The sequence below is a fragment of the Myotis lucifugus genome, unplaced genomic scaffold (genome assembly GCF_000147115.1).
Source record: "Myotis lucifugus unplaced genomic scaffold, Myoluc2.0 scaffold_654, whole genome shotgun sequence".
In the NCBI taxonomy this organism is placed as follows: Eukaryota; Metazoa; Chordata; class Mammalia; order Chiroptera; family Vespertilionidae; genus Myotis; species Myotis lucifugus.
Window position 1 is genome coordinate 77,606 of NW_005871702.1, and position 24,635 is coordinate 102,240.

General features: G+C 46.0%; 1 protein-coding gene across 1 annotated transcript in view; it reads right to left on the minus strand.

The window, feature by feature from the left end:
- Positions 1-24,635, minus strand: part of ARHGEF12 (Rho guanine nucleotide exchange factor 12) — a 169,256-nt gene that overhangs the window by 56,852 nt on the left and 87,769 nt on the right. The window contains exons 13-24 of the mRNA XM_023746315.1: positions 22,803-22,895; positions 19,320-19,430; positions 18,895-18,993; positions 16,171-16,213; positions 15,722-15,827; positions 15,216-15,353; positions 14,674-14,706; positions 14,251-14,365; positions 13,311-13,416; positions 11,709-11,921; positions 3,503-3,635; positions 3,217-3,252 (exon numbers count right to left, since the gene is read on the minus strand). Of these exons, the coding sequence (XP_023602083.1) occupies positions 3,217-3,252; positions 3,503-3,635; positions 11,709-11,921; positions 13,311-13,416; positions 14,251-14,365; positions 14,674-14,706; positions 15,216-15,353; positions 15,722-15,827; positions 16,171-16,213; positions 18,895-18,993; positions 19,320-19,430; positions 22,803-22,895 (1,226 nt within the window). The remainder of the gene's footprint in view (positions 1-3,216; positions 3,253-3,502; positions 3,636-11,708; positions 11,922-13,310; positions 13,417-14,250; positions 14,366-14,673; positions 14,707-15,215; positions 15,354-15,721; positions 15,828-16,170; positions 16,214-18,894; positions 18,994-19,319; positions 19,431-22,802; positions 22,896-24,635) is intronic.

Sequence of the window (24,635 nt, forward strand, 5' to 3'; positions counted from 1 at the left end):
GATCATTTCTTTTCCTTTTAAAAAATACTCTTATTTCATTTATTTCAGCTCTGATCTTTATTTTTCCACGCTTCTCCTCACAATGGGGTTTGAGGTTTTTGTTTCTCGAGGTAGGCCCGTTTCGCTACATTTCCCCATGAGAACTGTGTTGCTTGTGCCCCATAGATGTTGGTAACTGTGTTTTCATTTTCATTTGTCTCAAGGTATCTTTTCATTTATCCCTTGATCTTGTTAATCCATTCACTGTTTAGTAGCACATTAATCAGCCTCCATACTTGTGTTTTCATGTTTTCCTTATTATTTCTAGTTTTGTGCTATTGTCATCGCAGAAGATGGTTGTTTCCTTTGTAAATTTACTGAGACTTGTTTTGTGGCCTAACATGTCCTGGAAAATGTTCCATACGCACTTGGGAAGAATGTATATTCTATTCCATGCATTCATGTTTCTAGACCTATGTAACATACTGACATATCTCAGAGAAGAGGGGGTTGGGAGCAACAGAAAGAACATATATGCAGAGCCCACGTACACAGACAATAGTGTGCTGAAGGCGTGGGGTGGGGATGGGGCTGCGTGGAGGGAGGCATAGGGGTGAGGGTGAATTGGGGGTCATCTGTAATACTGTCAACAATAAAAAAGTAGAACAAGCCCTGACTGGTTTGGCTTAGTGGATAGAGCGTCGGCCTGCGGACTCAAGGGTCCCAGGTTCGGTTCCAGTCAAGGGCATGTACCTTGATTTCGGGCACATACCCAGTGGGGAGTGTCCAGGAGGCAGCAGATCGATGTTTCTCTCTCATCGATGTTTCTAACTCTCTATCCCTTTCCCTTCCTCTCTGTAAAAAAATCAATAAAATATATATTTAAAAAAAGTACAACAAAACCAAACAGAATGAATATTCTGTTGCTTTGTATAATGATGTTATAGATGTCATCAAGTCCATCAATCTAGTGTGTCATTTGAGGCCATTGTTTTCCTTACTGACTTACTCTCTGGGTTCTCTATCCATCCATGTAAATGGGGTGTTAAGCTCCCTACTATGACTGCCTTGCTACCAACCTCTGCACCTCTCCATCATCCTGTTTTATAGAGATACCCCTATATGGGTATGTAGAAGCTTATAGGAGCTGTGCTCTTGTGTGGGATTGATCCCTTATCATTACGAAATGCCCTCTGTCTTTTGTTACTTGCTTTAAATTCTATGACCTCTAAGTATTGCTAGACCAGCTCCCCCCCCCCCCACCCCCCCATTTGCAGGGAATGCCTTTTCCTCATCCCTTTGCTTTCATTGTGTGTCTGGATCTGACATGGGTCTAGAGGCAGTATATGCACCAGTGGTGTTTTTTTATCCATCCATTCATCTACCCCACGTGCTTTGCTTGGAGCATTCACATTTACATTTAAAGTAATTATTGATAGGTATGCAGTTGTTATTATTTTATTAATGGTTTCCTGATTAGTTTTGTAGTTCTGCCCCTTTCTCATTCTCTTGCTCACTCTCTTCTATGTCTCCTCTGTGGGTTGTGTGTGCCTCCTGTTGTGGTTGAGCCTCGACTGGTGCTGGCACCTCAGTGGGTAGGACTGCCCCGCAGGCTGACTGGGTGAGGGCTGGCTGTGACTATCAGACCAGCTGCGTGTGAGGGCAGGGCTGACCCCACAGAGCGGCGGGGCTGTAGGAGCAGCTGAGTCCACCCTTCCGATCTGTCATCTGTGGGACTGTGGGTGTTGCCCTGGTGCTGGCTCTGGAGCCTCCTGTGTGGGCTCAGGTCACTGCTGTGTGTGCTCGGCTGGTGCTGGCTCTGGAGCCTCTTGTTGGGCTCAGGTCACTGCTGTGTGTGCTCGGCTGGTGCTGGCTCTGGAGCCTCTTGTTGGGCTCAGGTCACTGCTGTGTGTGCTCGGCTGGTGCTGGCTCGGGAGCCTCTTGTTGGGCTCAGGTCACTGCTGTGTGTGCTCGGCTGGTGCTGGCTCGGGAGCCTCTTGTTGGGCTCAGGTCACTGCTGTGTGTGCTCGGCTGGTGCTGCCTGGGGGGCGCTACAAAGTGACCTGTGGTCGGCTGCTGTTATGCTGGAGGGGGAGGCACTGGGAAGAGCTCACACTGCAAGGCTGGCTGTCAATAGTGCCAGCTTGAGACCCTGTGGAGGTCATCATGATGGGAACTGAGGCCAGCGGCCACTGTGCTAGGCTTGTGACTCAGCTGAAGCTACTTTCCAAGGCAACATTGGCCACAGCTTATGCCAGGCTTGGGGCTACCTGATCAATGCAAATTGAGACTGGTGCTGGTTGCACTTGGAGCCACTTAGAAAGTGGGATGGGGCATGCCGTGGCCAGCGCCTGCTTGTTCGGGGTTTGGAGACCCCTGAGAGCTTTTAGGAAAATCCGCAGCAGGAGCTGAGGCAGACACTGGTGTGGAAACGCGCTGGAATGGCTCGGGCTGGCAGTGAAAGTTGGGTGGGGAGTGTCGGAGTGAGCCTGGCCGTAGGAGCAGTGCTAGCCAAGCTCATGGAGCACAGATTGGGAGCCCACCCCTGAGCCTCCAGATGGGCAGGGGAGGGGCAACGGGCACAGCGGGGCCTACCAGCCTCTCTGTGCCCAGAGAGTGTTGTTCTGATGGTTGTCCTTCAGCTTGCAACCCGCACCTACTCAATGTAGTTCCTCCTACATGCCCCTGGCACCTCCCAGCTGTTCTTGCGCTGGAGCCCGGACTGAGCGAGCTCCTGCGTGAGCCAGCACTGGGCCCCTCCAAAGGAATAGCTGGGGCACTGCAGCCCCTGCCTCGCTCAGAGGCAGTCTCCGCTGGTTTCAGAGCCCGATGTAGGGGCTCCTCTTTCCAACACTGGAGGCCCAGGTGGAAAGCCCAGCCTGGTGTTAGAACCCTCATTCCTCAATGGGATCTCCACAACCGAGATGGCCCTCTTATTCTTAACCACCACACGTGGGTGCGGGACCGCCCACTCCACAACCGTCAGTCTCAACAGGGCTTCTCCCTATTCTCGTTAGAGCTCCTCTAATCCAGCTGGCCTCCAGACGGTCCTCAGTGAGAGCTGCTCCGTAACTTCGTTGTGATCTGCTGTGGTCATGGGAGGAGGTAAAGGCAGCGTTTATCTACTCCACCATCTTGACCAGAATACCCGAGTCTCTTCCTTTAATATAGGTGTTAGGGCAAGAAAATATATTTCTTAAAGTATGCCCTACTAAAAGCTGCTGTAGGATTACTTACTTTCGAAAGGGCTTTGGTGTCCCATGTTCAGTCATCCTAAAACAATGGAAAAAAAGAGTCAAAAAACCACCAAAATGTTAATTAAGAAATGTATGCCAAAGTGTTCAAAAGTGGGTAAAACTACAGCGGCTGATAAATAATTCTTCTCGATATTTTAAGATTAATATCAAATAAATTGAAAAGCATTCAATATCTATCTAATATTTACTACCAATATAAGTTCTAGTTTCTTCCCAAAAAACACATGTGGGAAAAACGGTAAAATATAGGAATATTACTGAATTACCTTTCTGCTTCCCATTCCTCCTCTTGCACCTGGTCCAGTGGAGGAGGCAGAAACTCCAGGGCAGCACTGGAAGCACGAGGGGGGGCGTCCACAAGGTCTGCAGGCGCTGGGGATTCTGCAGCTGGCTTGGATCCTGAAGAGACAAACGGCACACATTCAATTCGCGCCACAGACATATACTGTCATGTACTGACTCAGCTGATGACAGCAAATAAATGTGTTCGTTTCAAAAGAGCTTCAACCTAATCCACAGTCACATTCATATTTAAACAACTGTGGGTTAGCTAGAATCAAAATTCTAGTATGTCACATTTTAAAATACACTAAAAACTAAATAGAAAATCATTTTTAAACAGCTTTTAAGTGTCAACATAAAACATGGCAACAACGCAGGAGAGCATATAAGAGAAAAACATTCTCACCTATCCTTTTCTACCTTAAATCTTTTTCATTCACATTTCAGATATTATGGTGATCCAACAAATAACTTCATACTTTTTTATTATCTTTAGGTAATATTCTCCCTGCCTTCAATTTCCCTCCATTTCTTCCCAATGTTTGATAATTATATTATTATTAATTGGGTTTTGGTTATTACTTAAGTGTAAACAATATCATTATTTATATACTAGAGGCCCTGTGCACAAATTCATGCACCAGCGGGAACCCTTGGCCTGGCCTGTGGGATCAGGCAGAAACCAACTCTCCGACATCCCCTGAGGGGTCCAGGATTGCGAGAGGGTGCAGGCCAGGCCAAGGGACCCCACCGGTGCACAACTGGGGCCGGGGAGGAATGTGGGAGGTTGGCCAGCCAGGGAGGGACCTCGGGAGGACTCCAGGGCATGTCTGGCCTGTCTCGTTCAGTCCCAATTGGCTGGACCCCAGCAGCAAGCTAACCAACCAGTTGGAGCGTCTGCCCCTGGTGGTCATTGTAGGTCAGAGTGAGTAGTTGAGCGGCCTTAGCATATCATTAGCATATTACACTTTGATTGGTTGAACAGCCGACCAGCCACTTAGCATATTAGGCTTTTATTATATAGGATATATATTAGAGGCCCAGTACACGAAACTCATGGCTGGCGATCAGGCCCAATCAGGTTCCCCACCTCCCCGCCCCCTGCTTCCCTTACCGCCTATGCGCTGCCACCGCGTGGGTCCCCGCCTCCTCCTTCCCTCACTCCCTCAGCGCCCCACCTCTGCCGCTGGTCACCTGCCATGTTCTGCGCCACCCCCTGGTAGACAGCGCACATCATAGCGAGCGATCGAACTCACAGTCTCCCGGCCAAATTCCTGAGGGGACAATTTGCATATTACCCTTTTATTATATAAAATATAGAAGTCTAAGCAACCATCTGACTGGTAGCCATGACGTGCACTGACCAAGAGGGGGCAGACCTCAACACAGGAGTGGAAACTTACAGGTATGTAAACATGGAACAGATTGATGAATCTCAGAGGGAAGGGGGTAGGGCGGAAAAAATAGATTAACCAAAGATCTTAGATGCATACTAGAGGCCCGGTGCATGGATTTGAGTAAAATGAGAGTTATAGTAAGAAAAAAAATGTCATGAGATATAGGAAAAAATGGAAACAACCCAAGAAAGTGGAGAAGGGCAGTCCTAGGATGATGACTGTCACAGGCTCAGGGCAGCAGCTCCCAACAACACAAGAGCGTGCAGGACAAGCCTGGGGCTGAGGCAGGTGTGTGCACACTGCTAGATCATGTAGATGGAAAAAACTGAGACTTGATAAAATTCTATATCCTTTATAACAAAAGGCTAATATGCAAATAGACCAAACAGCAGAACAACTGGAACCAAACAACTGGTTTGAGATGTGCTGACCACCATGGGGCGTGCATGGAACATGGTGGGCACTGGCCACGGCGGGTGGTGGAGCAGGTGAGCAGTGGTGCCAGACCAAGGCAGGGTGCTGGTCACTGTCATCGGGGAGAGCCTCTGGTGGTTACTGAAAATTCTTTATTCCCACACACCACGGTTCTGCCCAGCGCTCAAACCTGCTGCCGGCACCGAGGCTGCCACTCCCACCCACTGTCAGTGCCCAGCACCGGTCCCAATGGCTTGGCACCATCAGTGGGTGCAAGCGGCAGCTGCCGGCCCGATTGCCCCTGAAGGCTTCTCTACCTCCCCCTGCTCCTGATGGGAGATAGGGGCTGGCAGCCACCTCTTGCACCCGCTGCTGGAGCCGCCACTCACATCCACTGCCAGCACTGGCCCAGCTTGCAGCCGCTGCCCAGCGCCGGTCCTGATTGCTCGGCCCCATCAGCGAGTGCAAGTGGCAGCTGCTGGCTGATCACCCCTGAGGGCTTCTCCACTCCACCTGCTCCTGAGGGGTGATCAGGGCAGCAGCAGCTGCTCGCACCCACTGCTGGTGCCGGTCCCAATTAACTTTGCACCTTCAGCAGGTACAGTACAAGTGGGGCTGGCACTGTCAGTGTGTGGGAGCGGCGGTGGCAGGAGCAGGGCTGCTGGCAGACAGGGAACCAGGGACAGGAGCTGTGGTGGGAGGGCCGGGTGGGGGTGCAGAGGATGAGCTGAGACCCGCCCCTGTGCCTACTGCAGCCTCGTGGCCCACAGTTCCTTTCAAGGTGCACAAATTTGTGCAGTGGGCCCCTAGTATATATATGAGCTTAAGCGACCAGCCGACCAGACGCCCTCTCGCAATCTGGGACCCTTCGGAGGATGTCGGAGAGCTGGTTTTGGCCCGATCCGCACAGGCAAGGCCGAGGGACCCCACCGGTGCATGAATTTGTGCACTGGGCCTCTAGTATCTATATATTTGTTCCTTCAAGACATTAGTATCTTCTGGTTGTTGTTAATCCTCACCTGAGGATATTTTCTCCATCGCTCTTCAGAGAGAGTGGAAGGGAGGTGAAGAGAGAGAGACACTGATGTGAGAAAAACACATCAACTGGTTGCCTCCCACATGCACACCAACTGGGGGCAGGGAGCCAACCGCAACCCAGGTAGGTGCCTTTGTTCAGGAATTGATCCTGCAACCCTCTGGTGCTCAGGCTGGCACTCTAACCACTGAGCACACCAGCCAGGGCAAGAAGTTAGTATGTTAACTCTCTTCTATGTCAGATTAGGTATTTAGTGCACATTTCCTTTCTTCTACCTTCATTTCTTTCAACTACAATTTCACTTGTATGATTAATAGGATTTTTTACATTTCCATCCTGATCTGTAGCCACAACGAAATATTCTGTGCTTTGCCTGAGACTAATTCTGAAAGTCTAAAAACCAATATAGTGCCTATATTATTATAACAATATATACATATTGTCATATATAACATACATATACATACTATTCCTGCCAGGTTAAAAGGTATGTTAATTAGGATTATATGTTCTTTTCTAATGGTCTGATAATGTAATTCCTGGGCCATTTGAAATAAAATGTTTATTATATTAAAGTCTTATACTCATCAATTAAGATCATACCACTTTTTATTTTGCTTCATGTTTAAAATCATGACAACTTTCTGAACTGTTTTTCTAAATGCTTTTCTATTATTACTGTCAGAACAGAATTTTATCAACCCTCAAATGTTTTCATCTGCTACATGCCATACCACTGTGTGCACACCTTCTTTGACCCCTGCTTGTCCTGCACGCTCTTGTGCTCGTTGGCAGCCGCTGCCCTGGGCCTGAGAGCCATCATCCTAGGACGACCCTTCTCCACTTTCCTGGGCTGCTGCCATGTTTTCCTGGGTCTCATTACATTTTCTTAACATTACTCTCCTTTTGCTACAATGATCTCTTAAAATAATCTTCGAGTGAAAAGCACTTCTCAGGGAGACTCTTAACCCTGGAGCATCTGGAATGTCCTCCTCGTCTTCGTCGTGCTTTAGGGACGGTCGGAATGCAGGCTTCTGCCCAATGCCCCTTCCTTCCAGAAGCTGCAGACATGTTCTGTGTTCAAGCACCCAGTGTCCTATGGCACGTGTGATGCTGTGTGATCCCTGCCTTTCTCTTAAGAGCTTTGAGGGTTCTTTTTCCTTCTCTCTGGGGCACTGAAATTTCCGTAAGTTTTAGGTATATGGATCTTTTTTTATTATTATTCACTGAAGTTGGTTCCAAACGAGCTCTATTTGGCCCAGCCAATGTGCCTCAGTGGTTGGGCATTGATCTATGAACCAGGAGGTCACAATTTGATTCCTGGTCAGGGCACAGGCCCAGGTTGTGGGCTCCATCCCCAGTGTGGGGCGTGCAGGAGGCGGCCGGTCAGTGATCCTCCCTCTCCCTCCACTATGACGTCAGTGAAAATGTCTGTTTTCAAAGAGGGAGCTGTAGCGGAAATGTCTTCTGTTCTTTTTCAGCTCTGGGAAGCTTTCCTGTCATCCGTCTCTTCTCCGTTTTCTCTGCTGACATTTTGTGAAAGAGCCCTCTGCACTGGTTGTTCTCTACGTAATTCTTACCTCTTTAATTTCTGTGTCTTGCTATATATTCTGAAATGTCTCCCTGACTTTATTTTAGGAACTGAAAATACATATTGGCAGTTTGAAAATATGTCCACAAGTTCTTTGACACTCCCCTCCTCAGGGGTAAAGCCTCCATTTTTCTGTCCTTGAGTGTGGACTAGACTTATGACTTCCTTCTACCTCGCTGAGGTGGCAGCGTGAACCCACCGAGACTGAAGCAATGGGAGCGCGGGGGCTTTTTCTTGCCCTTTCTTTCGAAGCCTCCTGGGAGGTCAGCTCCCATGCTCGGCACACTCTGCAGGTCAATGCGGAGCCCAGACGGAGGCTTCCAGCAAGGAGCAGACCTTCCTGTCCCCACCTCTGGCATGAGCAGAAGGTCTCCCACCCCAGCTAAGCTGACGCCTCCACTGCAACCTCGGAGCCCATCCAGACCCGCCCAGCACAGCAGCCCCTCCACCTCACCCACCAAGAAAGTGACACCATAAATGTTTTCTGTGTTAAATCATTAAGTTTTGGTGTAATTTATCACACACAATTAATAAATAAACTATTGTACTATATGTAGTAGTTATATTAAGACGTTTTGTGGTCTCTGAATGCTCCTTTTCATAGCAGCCTATTTTGGTTTTACAGATATAAGTGGAACCTTGCTTCTTGCACTTAATTTATTCCAGAAGGCTGTTTGAGAAGCGATTTGTTCAAAAACCGAATCAGCAGCAACACAAGCAAAAAGACATGAAAATATTCACAGCACAATTTCCCCGAGATGTTAACAACGCAAGGTAGAGCAGTGACCTGACTCACTCACGCATTCCCTTGCTTGTCCTGAGATATGCGTGACGCATCATACAGGCATCAGCATGAAAGGGCTGTTAGGTTGAGAACCAAAGTTTTGCTCAACAACCACCAAGACATTTTTTTCTCTGAACAACTTGGTCAAGAACTAAATTGTTCAAGAATTTTCCCCATTTATGCTACTTTAAAATGCATTTTTTTTCAATCTCAAAACCATGAATATTAGAAAATTTTTAAATAGCTTGTAAGTAACTTATAGAACCACATCCTATATAGTAAAAGCCTAATATGCAAACTGTCCCCTCGACCAGGAGTTTGACTGCTCACTATGATGTGCGCTGACCACCAGGAGGCGGCACGGAACATGGTGGGCATAGGCAGCACGGCACTGGCAGTGGGCAGCAGTGGAGGTGCGGCCGGCCCAATGAGAGTGGGGCCGCGGTGGGACGGTGGAGCAGGTGAGCGGGCAGCACCAGGCCAAGGCGAGTGCAAGCACGGGCACCGATTGTCCCATAGACGATGACCAGCAGCCCCACTCCCCACCCGGTTCCCAGGCACTAAGGGAGCCCGGCGAGGGGCCCAGCCTTGATCGATCACCCCACAGGCAGGATGGTGGAGCAGGTGAGGAGGTGGAGCCAGGCCAAGGTGGGGTGCCAGGCAGGGCTGCAGGGCCGCGAGGCTGGGGGCGCGAGCTGGGGAACCCCACCCATGCACGAATTTGTGCACTGGGCCTCCAGTGTACGTCATAAAAGAAATTCTCATTATTTAGACCTGAATGGCAACAAAAGTACTAAATATCCAAAAAAAGAAGTATTTTAATTGTAAAAGTGGTCAAATGTATGAAGGAGACTTGACTTTGGGTGGCAAACAATGCGATATATTAATGATGTATGATGGGATTGTAGACCTGAAACCTGTAGAATTTCATTAACCAATGTCACCCTAATCAATTCAATTAAAAATAAGCATCTTCATTGGAAAACTAATAAAAATCAGAATATTTTAAAATGAAAAAAAAAAATGATTTTTTCAAGTTCTTATCTATTATCAAAATTATTGTTTCCTGGTAGGGGAGTGTTTCTGTTCAGTAGACCTGTTTCACACCACTGTCTCGCATGCTTGGCACTATGTGTTATCTTAGGTCTCGACTCTGAGAAGCACACTTTGCCGAGTGAGTGATGCTATTCCTATTTAAGAACACAAGGCCTGGCCAGTACCTGGCTTCCTTGGGGCTCTAGGAAGGAGATCCATTCCCGCGGGGTGTTCTCTGAGCGGGGGTCCCTAGCACGCCCACTGTCAGGCTTTAGGGTCCCAAACATTAGCGCTCCAGGACAATCGTGCTGTGGAGAACTTGACTCTCCCTACACAAGTCATTCGACTTCCCTACAACAGGGCCCCTTGCTTCCCCTGGTACATAAAGGACAGACTGCCCACAGCCTGCAGTGCAAGGAGCAGAAGCTGCTGACATGATTGCGTTGATTAGACTTTTGGTTCCGTCATTTCCAGCTTTGCCTCCTGTCGATGCACTCCACAGCCAGCCCGAGCCTGCAGGCTCTCCTGGGCGACGGGCCGCAGTGGGCTCCTTCACCAAGTTATGGGCTTCAGTTTCCTTTATGCTGTTTCATCCACCAAACCACCACTGTCCTTGTTCAATCTCCCAAAAATGTGCTGACATTTCTTATTTGTTGATAACATCTTATGTTCGTCTACCTCCTTTTTCTTTGTTTTCTCTTTGTTGCCTACCGTGCTTGTATTTCACTGAGACACGGAGCCGGGAGTGACTGCATGTATATAATCCAACACCTTCAGAGTGCTGTGTCAGACAGTCTCCAGACTTTTCTCCAAATGTCGCTCCTACTTCTTGGTCTTAAATAAAAACCTGCCTATCCTATGGGGAGGCAACCTTTCCTGTGACCACCCTCTCCCGTGGAGACTTGCATCTGTCACGCACTGCGCTCAGCAGGTGGATGACATGGATTCCTTCCGAAGTACATTCTTCAGCCCACTGTCTTGCTTCCTCCCTCCCTGGACACTGCCACCTGTCCTCCTCCTCACAGCAGTCACCTAGTAACACCACCTGTGGCTGCGGCCTCAGTTCTCCTCTTACCCCGATGTCACATGGCCTCAAAACCCACGTGCATGTTAAGCTATTCGAACTCCCGTCTCCGCGCTAGCACCCTCCTCCACGCCACCTCAATGACCACTCCCACCGCTTTAGCCTTCACCTTGGCATCACCAAAAACCGACTGCCTCCCAAATCACTAACACAGGCATTGCCTCCTCCAGACAAAACCACCTCTTCTCCCTGCTCACATGCCTAATAAACCCATGAGGACAAGTGCTGCTTGAGAACATGGTAATAAGCTCTTCCACAATTTCTGCGATGACTTCCTGTCTGTCTTCACTCTTTAAATCCCCTCTTCACCGAGGTCATTACTCTGAGGAATAACCTTGTCTTTCATCTCCTCCCTCCTTCTCCAAACTCTGTTCCATTGGCTACAGTTTATCCTGTGTCCCCAGCCTCTGCCTGACCGCTGGCTTCCCCTAGCAGTGACATGCATCCCTAGTTTCTTTAATTGCAAGTTTCCCTCAGACCTCCCCCATCTGCCCTGAGCCACGACAGGCCTCCACACTCCCTCACCTCTCCTCTAGGGGGTTAGTGCAATTGCATTTGTGTGTAGGACTCTCTCCCCATGAGACTAAACTCTGTGGGGCAGAATCTATGTACTTATCGTGTGCTAACATCTGGTAGGAAGCTAATGCCTAATAGAAAGCTCAGTAATAGTTTTTGAATGGATGAGAACTTGAAAATCATCATTCAGCATAGATCTGTCACTAGTTGTCAAATATTAAAACTAAATTTAACTGGGAATCAGTCTTGATTAAAATAACCTGCCACGCTGTTTCTTAGTTAGTATGATTGTTTTAAAGTCTTGACACTTAGTTAAGCTGAACTACAGCTCACCCATATCATTCTCTTTCCCTCCGTCCTGGGAGAGAGTGGCCACTGAAGCCACCGAGGACACGGAGCCGGCAGGCAGGCACCCAGCGTCAGCTCCGTCACTTGCTGGCCCGCTCTGGCGCGACTTAGCAGCATCCTGGGGCTCGGGGCTCACAGGTGGGGGTGGGGGTGAGTGCTTAGGGTGGCGCGGCTTCTGTAGCTCCATGGCTCTGCCAACTGAACAGAAAGAAATGGTCAACAATTTGTGTTTCAAAGCAGCTAAAAGATGATGTCAAAGGTCTGGAAAAATGTCTAAAACATGGTAGGCCCTAGAACACTAGGTTAATCATTACAGAGTGAGAAAGGAAGGGAAATGAGCGGAAGGGGGAGAGGGAGAAGAAGATGGAAGAGGGCTGAAAGGAAGAGAGGGAGATGGTGCAGCGTGAGGGGGAGACAGGAGGTGACAAAGATGAGCAAGAGAAAAGGGGAGGGCGCCATGGTGGGGGGGAGCGGGGTGCTGAGGCAGGCAGGTCCGTAGGGAGCACACTTGCTGGTACCAGTGAAGAGAAAGCCTTTGAGCTCTATGAGCTCTAGAAGCTCCCCATTCTCCCCAATCCTCGTCACTTCATCACAACGTGCCCTGGTCCATCCGGGTACCCCTCCTGCTCCTGTCAGTCACCTCCCTCGTTCCAGAGGCTCTTCTCGTCTCCCGGGAGCTCCTGGTCAGCATCTGGGAAACACCCCCTCTCCTCCACTTCTCTGAGTTCCCCTCACCCTCCCAGGGCTTCTCCAAGGGGCGCCATGGCCCTGCGGGAGAGCGCTCCCTCACCTCTCCTCCACTTCTCTGAGTTCCCCTCACCCTCCCAGGGCTTCTCCAAGGGGCGCCATGGCCCTGCGGGAGAGCGCTCCCTCACCTCTCCTCCAGGGACTGAGCACAACTTGAATTTGTGTGTGTAGGACTCTCTCCCCATGAGACTAAGCTCTGTGGGGCAGAATCTATGTATACTTATCTGTGCTAACATCTGGCAGGAAGCTAATGCCTAATAGAAAGCTCAGTAATAGTTTTTGAATGGACTCATCGTGTAGGACAGTTAGCGTCACTCGGTCCCAACCCGTCCCCATGCCACCCTGCCAGTGTGCCCAGATGCGGCCCTGGACCCCACAGGCCTCGGGTCTTCCCACAGCTCCACGACTCCACTTCCTCTTCAGCCCTCTCCAGGGCTGATGTCTCCCTGGGCCTGACGGTGGGGAGGTGAAAGTGTGAGGAATCTATGTATAAGAGGACTGAACAAAGTATGGTGGAGAGACCCATGCCCATTTTCTGTGTTTTTAATTTTTAACTTTAATGATCAGAACTTGAATACAAACAAAATTAGAACAGGTGGATAAATTATATTATGGATAATGAATGAGATACTCTGCTACCATCACAGGAGAGGTTTATAACAATTATGTAGCCACATGGGGGAATTCAGTGCAGATAGAACACTGAATGGAAGCAGGCACATTGAAAGTTCAGAGGAATCATGTCAAGAACACCCTTCTCCAGCAATCCATTCTAGCTCAATGAGCCCGTTAAAAGGTGGCATGGGACAGCAGAACACAGCATTTTAAACTTCCACATACTTGCACTGTTGTCAGGACGGCTGGGCCTCCGTGGGGGCCCCAGGATGCTGGAGAATCCCCTTCGCTTCCCCTTTTCTTCGCCTTCCCTCTCTTTCTTCATACTTTGCTAGAGTTAAGGTACAATCGAAGAGATAAGAGATACATAACAGAGTGGGTTTCTGTTGTTGCTTTCAAACATAGAAATGCAATTCCAATGGTCATTTGAAAGAAATTGGTTAAACATAAATGAAACACACACACACACACACACACACACACGATACTCATTAGAAACTGGCACACAGTACTGTGTATAGATCAAACTTAAGATACCTGGGAGAGGTGGAGGAGTGTATATGGGAGATAAATACAGTGTACAGATCATGCATTATAAAGTTGTACGCTTGAAACCTGTATAATTTTATTAACCAATGTCACCCCAGTAAATTCAATAAAAAACTTAAGACATTTTTCAAACTCTTTAGAGCTGATAACTTTGGAAAATAAAAGGGTAGTTTTATAACACATTTACTGGGAGCTTGTTCTAAATGGTTCATTTATCCATTGAGCAAACATTTACTTACTAAGCTCATAAGATGTGAGCACACTATGCTAAAAGCTGGAGGTCCAATGATGGAGCTCCTTGCCCTCACAGAGCTTCACTATCAAATAAAAATTAAACAAAAACACAAATCCTTACCAACTATGACAGGCACCACAAAGAAAAGGATAAGCTGGGGGTGGTACTCTGTGTAAGTCGCTGTTTTCAACTTTTCATACTTTCCAGTAATTAGTTCACATCCCTGCGTTCTCACTAGATTTGAGTTTCTGACAACAGGAGCCGTATCGTATCTAACACGCATCCTGCACTGAGTTGCTGAAAAAGTAAACACTAAGCAGGAAAGCATCGAGCAAAGGCAAAAAGCACCAAGACCCGCACACAGCGCTCTCCCAGCCTCACCTTGATTTTCGGGAGGAACCCAATCCGACCCCGCTTATGCTCCAAATTCCGAGGCTCTTTCACTTTTACTCCCAAATGCTTCATGTACATGAAAATAACATACTGCATTGTTGAACTGGAGGAGAACAGAGTAAGTGAAATAAGGCTTCTGAAAAAGGAGGGTGGGTAAAATAAAGATAGCAACTGACTCCCCAAACCTCAGGGATGGAACTCTTAGAATTCATCCATCACATGGAAAATAAGGAATTACCAGGACAGGATTCTATCTCAAGACACTAGAATATTAGTCAAATAAAATATAGGCCATCAGAGGGAGACGGTCTACATTTTTTAAGTTAAAAGAAATAAAATATAATTCATGACTGACAAAAGAAAAGAGTTTATTTTTATTTCCTTAAAATTCTAGAATAAAAGTTGCATTACCTCTTATCTTCTTCTATAGCCTGAGCAGTCATCCTAAAAATAAAAACATTTACAAATGAAATATTAAAGCTTAAGAAAAGCGCTGCTATTACACCCAGATGCCTGAACCAGCAGAACAGAGCCACAGGGACTATAATTCTAAGAAAAACCCTCTATCCCCAGAGGAGCTGCATGCTTCTCACTCATGTCCTGTCATCAACTACAAACGTTTTATAGCAAGAAATGTTATTTCCAAACCTCTGAACTTAAACCAATAAAAGCATTTAACCTGGTCTTCATCAGCTAGAAATTTTGTAGTTACTCATTTTGCTAATACCTAGAAAAAGAAACTCAAGAACTTTATTTAAAATAAATTATCAGCAAAAATAAGAAAATAATAAAATAAAATATCAGCAAAAAAAGTAAGTAAAACATTCAGTTTATCAAGCACCGTGACAAAGTAAGTAGCCCCGCCCACCTAGCCTGGCCCTCTTCTGGACATGCTCAGAGGGCACGTCTCTCAGCAGAATAAAGGGCATTTCTACCTCACGTCTGTGACTTACAACACTTCTTCAATTTTGGCCACGATCTGCTCTGCGCACGCCCGCTCCTTCTCCAAGGTGACCCGGTCCTTGTCTCTCTCGACGTCAAGTTTGGTCAGTTCACTTTCAGCCAAGGTCAGCCCCATGCTCCTTTTCTGCCTGAAGGGAACAGGAGGCCTGGCCTGGAGTGGCTCAGAGGAAAGCATCTCCCTCATCAGGTTCCACAGCCACGAGTTTCCAGCACCAGGCACAAGGCCCCGGCGTTCATGCCAGCACACCATGTCCGCTAGGACAACAGAGGACAACATTCCAGAGGCAGCCAGCCACTCAACAGAGCACAGACCCTGAAGGAACACACTCAGCACAGACAAACGGGGAGTCACATGGGGTGGGAACTATGAACTCTCAATATCCAAACACTTTGACTCCAGATGCTCATTATGCTTTAGTAACAGAGATAGAGACCAGATGCTAAGCCGAGGATTTAATGCATAACCTACCAGTTCTGTCTCCACCCGCCAGCTTACCGGAAATCCTCCAAGTGCCTCTGAATCTCAGGGTGCACCCGTTCCTGCATAGTGTGGATATAGTGGCGATGGAGATCCTCAGGAATAAGCTCAGGTCTTCTTTTTTCTGAAAAGAGGAAAAGGGAAAGGATTACTTGATCTACAGGTATAATCTGTGCATTATCACTGGCAGCGCACCAATGCGACTGGTGTAAGCTTATCTCCGAGTAAGACAAAGAGTTCTTCAACTTCATTCTGTATTTCATCTCATAATTCAGATTTCATTGACCCTTCAATGCGGATGACCTACTGGTCACCACATGACACATAACACCGTTAGGAATGAGCCGGGCTACATAACTACAGAGACATAATTCTCCAGGATATTGGTGCTCCAAACTTACCTAGATCTACTGATATACATAACTACAGAGACATAATTCTCCAGGATATTGGTGCTCCAAACTTACCTAGATCTACTGATATTTCATCAGGAACAGAAACTTTCAAGTGCTAAAACAAAAATGCAAAGAAAAAGTGAGACAGCACTAAGGGCTTTTCAAGATGCATACAGTGCCTGTATAAAGTAAATTAACAGAGCCTGGACACCTATTTTCACAAGCACCTTCATGCATAAGCTCATTTCCTGTGCTCCCCCACCCAGTGTCACAGCTCTGGTGTGTTCTATTGTTTAACCTGGAAAAGAAGCCCTTTCCACAGATCATGCTATAAAGGAATTATCTACAATATTTACTAAACGACTAAATGCTTCTGTGCCTTACTTATTCTTTCTGGAATGAATGAATACTGACTTTGGTTTTCTAGAATCTGGTTACTCTACATCATTTGAATTAATATAGGTAAAAACTAAACTATGTGTATATATTATTATATGGAAAATTTACTCATATATAACTACTAGAGGCTCAATGCACGACATTCGTGCAAGAGGAGGCCTTCCTTCCTCCGGCCACCGGCAGGCACCCAGGGCCCAGGCTTCCCTCACAGCCCCGGCTTCGTCCAGAAGGTCGTCTGGAAGAATGTTCGGAAGGACGTCCAGTCCAATTAGCATATTATGCTTTTATTATTATAATTTTTATTTACTGTATTTGAAATACTCCCTCTACAGACCATGACATTTCCAGTCCCTTTCCTTAAAGAACCCTCACAATAGTCACACCCCCAATGAGAGAGTTAGCAGATGTCATTTCTGAGGATTTGGAGTCTTAAATATCCAGTGACCATCTGTAGCATTTACACTACTGAACTAATTAAAGTAGCCGTGTTTTAGTTTTGTACAGCTAGGACTTCCCCCATAATAACTGCAGTTTCTGGTCCCACTGTTAATTTAGAAATGTGTTTTCCTTCCCATCAATTTGGAAAATATCTTAAAAATAAATTGTTTTTGCAGTTACAGTAAGTATCGTGACCTCTGTATACTGACTCTGTATTGTACACCTACTTAAGTCATACACTTTCAGAATGTAAACAATTCCTATAAGATCTGAAGTTTTATATTTGAAAATAAATCACTGTTAAAAATTATGAGATCGCTAATATTCATTTGAAGGACAGGGAAGTGATTTCAAAGCTTTCTCTTTAACTGATGTTGCCATGCTGCAGCTCAAATCAGCTTTCCTAAAAGTATTTCTAGCACAAATGCAAAAAAGTAAATAAATGCTCATTTATGTATGTGGGTATTTATATGAAAAAAATATCACCTGTGTGTCAAAAATAATTAGCAAATTAATCAAGGTTCTTACATTTTAATGTTAATAAACTTATATAGATCAGTAGCAAGATATAAAGTTTTAACTTAGCATGGAGCTCTATATGTGAAATTCAAATACACTTCAATATGCTGTCATTTCTTAATAAATATGATGTGTAATATATTAAACAATGGCAGTAAAATCAGAAGCCTAACATTCATTCAAAAAATATCTGAGTGGCCACTCTGTGCTGCGACCTATTAATATCGGGAGAACAGCAGACAACAGACGGATAAAAACCTCTGCCCTGATGAAGCTTACATTCAGGGTAGAGGAGGAGTACAAACGAACAAAATAAGTTAATAAAATATAAGTTCTATGGACAAAAATAACAGGAGAGACAGCAGCATAAAGTGAAAGGGGTTACATTTTAAGTGGGTTGGTCAGGGAAGGCCTTCCTGAGAGGTGATTACATTCAGCAGTGTGCAGGCAACTGTAAAGGAGCAGAGAAAGGGGAGCTGGAGAAAGGAGAGGCCCGAAGTTTCTGTGCATGTTTACTGCTTTACGGTCTGCAACTGACGTAAATGGCTCAACAGCAAACAAGAACTGGTGGTGCAGGGCAGAAAGCGCTGCGGCTACAGCAGCGTCTCTGTGCATGAAGCAATGCACACGGTATGCCGGAGGAGAGGATGTATCTGTAGACTACTTTACATTTCTCAGGCAAACAGCCAGGTCATCAGCTGAGAAAAGGACAGGAGAGGAAGTGATAGTTTTAGGAGAAAGAAGGTATAAAACAGTCATATGAGAGAACTGCAATATGGAAGAACTAGGGACATAGAGTGATTATCCAGGGAGCATTAGGGGCGATTCTCCTTTCCCTAGAGCAAAACGAGTAACATAACTCTTAGGAAACACTATTGCCATTTACTATCATTCATGTAAATAAGATAGTTTTCACCAGTTTTTAGTTAAACTTGTACCTACAAACTTCAAAGAGGCCAAGCGGAGTTCAAGTATGCAAGTGTTACCCTTTGGATCCTGACATATAAATGTAGATCATTTGTGTTCTCTTTTTATTCCCTCGTCCTAATCATACACACGTGACAACAGATATGCCTACAACTAATTTAGAAATGATAAAAAAATAACAGCCAGGAGTAATCAATAACTGACAGATGTCACAAAGCACAATAATAAGTCCAAAAACACAGAGGGAGCCCTGGCTGGTGCAGCTCAGGTGGTTGGAGCATCATCCTGTCCACCAAAAGGTTCCAGGTTCGATCCCCGGTTGGGGCATGTGCAGGAGGCAACCGAACCGATGGATGTTTCTCTCCCCCCCCCCCCCCGGCTCCCTAAAATCAATTTTTAAAATAATTTTTAAAAAGTGAAAGAAAAAAATCAAATGGGAGGGAAAACTGGAAGTAGGAGGCCGATATCTCAATGTACTAGAGCAGAGAGTTTACTATTAACTTGGTAACTTACTGCAGATCGATCCAGGAAGAATTGATGAAACTCAAGGAAGATACGACGAGTCTCCTTGGAATTGGTTTGTTTATAAAGGTCTGAATAGAGATAACAGAGCTGTAGTAAAGAAGAAAATGAAAAAGAAAAGTGAGAAATCTTGAAAAATATAATTAATCTGTTATATTCTCAGAGAGTATGAATGTTTGGAACAGGCAAGTCACCATAAGCAATGTACTAGAACAAAGGTAAGAGTAATAGTTAACACATTCAACTAAGTGCTTAAAAAAATAAATTAATAACATTTTAAGTATCTTTCATGTCTATCCTTATATGTTTAGAAAACTGAAAAAAAGTCTGTTCACTTATTTCACAGAAGTGAAAAGTTTTATGGTTTATTAATCAATGTAAAAACTTTGAATTTGCTAAATCGTAAAATATATTACCAATGTCGCAGGGTCAAACTGTGAAACTACATGGTGTAAAAACACAGCCAAGTGAGCAGGGCGCGATTTCAGCAGTTCGATGCTCTGGAAGCAGCTGCACTGCCCATTGATCTAGAAAAAGAAACAATTACACATCAGTGACTCCAACACAAATGCAAATGTCACGTGAGCTCAACTAAACATTAACTATCAAAATCCACTTAGATCTACCGTAAAAAATTCAAGATTTGAGAAATTTTACTAGAATTTATTAGCAACATAGGCTATGGAATCTTTTCCTCTGAAATGAGTATTTCAGGGGAGAGGCTGGGAGTAAGACCATCTTGGGAGAATGCAAGTTTAGAAGATGATTATCAAGGAGCTGAGGCATCTATAAATCAGTACACAACTATCTAACAGCACTTCTGCAAATGTCATGGAAGACTCTCCGCCTAATAACGAACTAGCTGTTTTCCTTTTGCACTAATCACAGAAATGGTGATAGAAAATGGAGTTGTATCATTTTAAGTAACACCAGCCTATAATAAATATGTATAGTCCCTACCACACAGAAAACAGTAATCGTTAAAATTAAGGTAACTAAAATAATAATTTTCATATAATTTTTCACATGTAAAATAAATTACAGTGAGACTAAAGTTAATCTAAGGAACAATACCAATCCAACACAATCTCTCTCAGAAAATATGAGGAGGCTGGTGCCATTGTGGGGCTCAGCCCACCTGCTTTTCCAGATGACCTAATCCTATCTAATAATAGACAAATAGGGTAATTAACCGTACCTCCGATACGCTTCCCATTGGCTAATCAGGGCAACATACAAATTAACTGCCAACCAAGATGGCGGCCGGCAGCCAGGCAGCTGAAGCGAACAGGAGGCTTGCTTGCTCCAGTGATGGAGGAAGCCAAGGTTCCCCGCCTGCCGCGGCCCGGCTCTGAGCCTGAAAGCAACAGCTCCGAAAGCAACTATGTTTCAATTATAGAAGCTAAACAAACCCCAGATACCTGCTTTCAGCAGTCGAGGCCTCAAGCTGGAGCCGGGCCTCAGAGCTGGAGCCGGCTCTCAGCTCCAGTGACAGCCATAGAAGGTAAATAAATCCCAGAATAAAAAAAAAAAAAAAGAAAAAAAGGAGAGGTTGGGAGCTTCAGTGGCTGGCCAGACTGAAAACGGCCCTCAGCCCCTCACCCAGACTGGCCAGGCACCCCAGTGGGGACCCCCACCCTGAAGGGGGTGTGACCAGCTGCATACAGCCATCAGCCCCTCACCCAGGCTGGCCAGGCACCCAAGCGGGACCCCCACCCTGATCCAGGACACCCTTCAGGGCAAACCAGCAGGCCCCCACCTGTGCACCAGGCCTCTATCCTATATAGTAAAAGGGTAATATGCAAATTGACCCTAACAGCAGAAAGACTGGGAATGACTGGTCACTATGACACACACTGACCACCAGGGGGCAGATGCTCAATGCAGGAGCTGCCCTCTGGTGGTCAGTGAGCTCCCACATGGGGGAGCTCTGCTCAGCCACAAGCCAGGCTGATGGCTGCCAGTACAGCCGTGGTGGTGGGAGCCTCTCCTGCCTCCTCAGCAGCGCTAAGGATGTCTGACTGCAGCTTAGGCCTGCTCCCCGCTGGCAAGTGGACATCCCCTGAGGGCTCCCGGGCTGCCAGAGGGATGTCTGATTGCCATTTTAGGCCAAATCCCCCGGGGAGCAGGCCTAAGCCAGCAAGTGGTCATCCCCTGAGGGGTCCCAGACTGCGAGAGGGCACAGGCCGGGCTGAGGGGCCCCTCCTCCCCCGAGTGCACAAATTTTTGTGCACCGGGCCTCTAGTAAATTCATAATTGTTATTAAAAAAAAAAAAAAGAAAATACCAGAGGACGTAACACTTGCTGCCTGTTGCACGCCCCCGACTGGGGATTGAGCCTGCAGCCTGGGCGTGTGCCGTGACATGGAATCAAACCCTGACCTCCTGGTACATACATAGGTCACGCTCAACCACTGAGCCACATAGGCCGGGCTGAGGTAGCACTTCTTACTCATCCTAGGTGGCCAGCAATACCCAACTACAACAACCAAACAAATTACAAAAACAACAGCAACAAAAACCCCAAACTACACAATAATATCCCCCTAAACACAGACACAAAAATCCTCAGCAAAATCATAGCAAGTTGGATCCTGCTGTATCTAAAAAGGAAAACACATTATGACCAATCAGGATTTATCCTGGAACCTAGAGCTGGCTCAACATGCTAATAGCAACCCATGTTAGGAGACTAATATAATCATCTCACTCATTCCATATCCATTCATGATAAAAACTCTGAGCAGACTAGGAGTAGACTAGGAGTAGAAGGAAACTTCCTTCACCGGTAATAAAAAACGTTTGTGGAAAACCTACGCTAACTTTATTATACTTTATGGTGAAAGACTCATCTTTCTTCCTGAGATCAGTAATAAAACGAAGAAGTACTGCCTCACCATCCAGTTCAGCCGCATTGCTGGAGGTCTTAATTAGCACAGTGAAGGTAATAACAAGAAATACGAGATAAACAGATTGGAAACAAAACAATAAAAATTGTCTCTATTCACAGACACCATGGTTGCCTATAAAGAAAATCACAAATTTTTTGTTTGCTCTTAACCCTCCCCCCAGGGATATTTTTTTCCATTGCTTTTTTAAAGGGAGTGGAAGGGAGGTGGGGGGAGAAAGAGAGAGAAACACTGATGTGAGAGACACATTAGCTGGTTGCCTCCCACATGTGCCCTGGAGTGCAGGATCAAACCTGCAACACAGGTACCTGCCCCTGACCAGGACTTGAAGCCACTACCATTTGGTTTGTGGGCTGATGCTCTACCCACTGACCCACATTGTTCGGGCGCCAAAAAAGCTATTTTAAAAAGCTCCCTGAAGCCCTAACTGGTTTGGCTCAGTGGATAGAGCGTTGGCCTTCGGACTCAAGGGTCCCAGGTTCAATTCCAGTCAAGGGCATGTACCTTGGTTGTAGGCACATCCCGAGTGGGGGGTGTGTAGGAGGCAGCTGATCGATGTTTCTCTCTCATCGATGTTTCTAACTCTCTATCTCCCTTCCTCTCTGTAAAAAATCAATAAAATATTTTAAAAAGTCCTTCTTTAAAAAAAAATAAAAATAAAAATAAAAAATAAAAAAAATAAAAATAAAAAGCTCCTTGAAGTACCAAGCCAATCATATTCCTATATACCATCAATAAACAACTGGAATTTGAAATAAAAAGAAAAATAACCTTTACAATAACACCTCCCCCTCCTAAAATGAAGCACTTAAGTCTAATCAGTGACTTCTTATCAATTTTAAAAGCAAAGTCATTCCTATTGATTAAAGCTAAAATAAGCAACTAACCCACTAATTAACCAGTTAATTTTAATGTCCAGAAATATTTCATTTTTACAATAATCAAATATCTCGGAATATTAGTGTTTTTTTTTAGAAAAATATATCATCACCTGTTCATGTTCAGTACCAAAATCATCATCCTCTGCTCCAATAATGTGAGGTGCTGTGCGGGTTGCGGGGCTCCCAATAAGTGACTCAGTGTCCTGGTGATAGTCAGAGAAAAGAAACAGAAAAATTACCTGTCATCAAATTCAGAGAAAGAATAAAGCCAAACCATCAAAGAAATGTCGTTTACCAAACAGCTCTGACTTCTTTTTATTTGTTTTTTTATGTACTTCACTCTGAAAGAAGTGGTTCTCAAATTTTCAAGACCATGAACCACAGCAACAAACAAACTACAACAGTATTTGGGGGGGGGAGGGGGCACAGTTCTCCTGGAAATAAACATTCTTTGCTCACTATACCCCTGGTTATCTGATTCTAATCACTCTCAGGATACTTCATTTATTACTTCATACATTTCTAGACCTTGTTACAGAAAAAATAAAATTAGCTTATATAAGTTGTTAAAGATTAAAAAGTTATATTTTAAAATGTGAGTGAAGACATCAGGGCAAAGGAAAAATGAGAGTAGAAATGATAAGACAAAATTTGCAGAGGTTAATAAGAAGATTTCTATTAATGTCACATATTGAAAACTGTTGCTAAACCTTATTTTTTCATTTTTAATTATTTTTCCTAAGTGCATATTGCAGGGCTTCCAGCCCTGCACTGTTGATATTTTGGGACAGGTAATGCTTTGCTGTGCATTGTAAGGTGTTTAACAGCATCCTTCCCTCTACACACCTACTGGATGCCAGTAATAGCCTCCCAGCCACGACAATCAAAAATGTTCCCAGATATTACCAAGTATCCTAGGGATAAAATCACTCCTGGCTGAAAATCACAGGCACATGGAAAATTAAAATTTAAAGCAATCACATAAAACACTGCTACAGAAACAAAAACGACAAAATTACAAAAATACAGATCTTACTCCATGAAATAGAACATCCATTTGTCAATTCATTGTGTAAAATTCAGCATGAAATAGGCAGTGTAGAGGCATCTATATATAAAAAAGCTCAGTGACTGTTACCGCGGAATGACCAGAATGACCAGTCGCTATGATGTGTACTGACCACCAGGGGGCAGATGCTCAATGCAGGAGCTGCCTCCTGGTGGACAGTGCACACCCACAGCAGGAGTGCCACTCAGCCAGAAGCCTGGCTCATGGCTGGCGAGCGCAGCGGTGGTGGCGGGAGCCTCTCTTGCCTCCAAGGCAAGAGAGGTGAGCAGGCAGGATGGTGAGCCAAGGGGTAAGGAGTAAGCAGGTGAAGGTGAGGAGGGAGCAGGTGGGAGCTGAGGAGGGAGCAGGTGGGAGGTTAGGAGGGAGCAGGTGGGAGCTGAGGAGGGAGCAGGTGGGAGGTTAGGAGGGAGCAGGTGGAGGTTAGGAGGGAGCAGGTGGAGGTGAGGAGGGAGCAGGTGGGAGCTGAGGAGGGAGCAGGTGGGAGGTTAGGAGGGAGCAGGTGGGAGCTGAGGAGGGAGCAGGTGGGAGGTTAGGAGGGAGCAGGTGGAGGTTAGGAGGGAGCAGGTGGTAGGTTAGGAGAGAGCAGGTGGGAGCTGAGGAGGGAGCAGGTGGAGGTTAGGAGGGAGCAGGTGGGAGCTGAGGAGGGAGCAGGTGGGAGGTTAGGAGGGAGCAGGTGGCAGGTTAGGAGGGAGCAGGTGGGAGGTTAGGAGGGAGCAGATGGGAGGTTAGGAGGGAGCAGGTGGGAGCTGAGGAGGGAGCAGGTGTGAGGTTAGGAGGGAGCAGGTGGAAGGTTAGGAGGGAGCAGGTGGAGGTTAGGAGGGAGCAGGTAGGAGGTTAGGAGGGGGCAGGTGGGAGGTTAGGAGGGAGCCAGGTG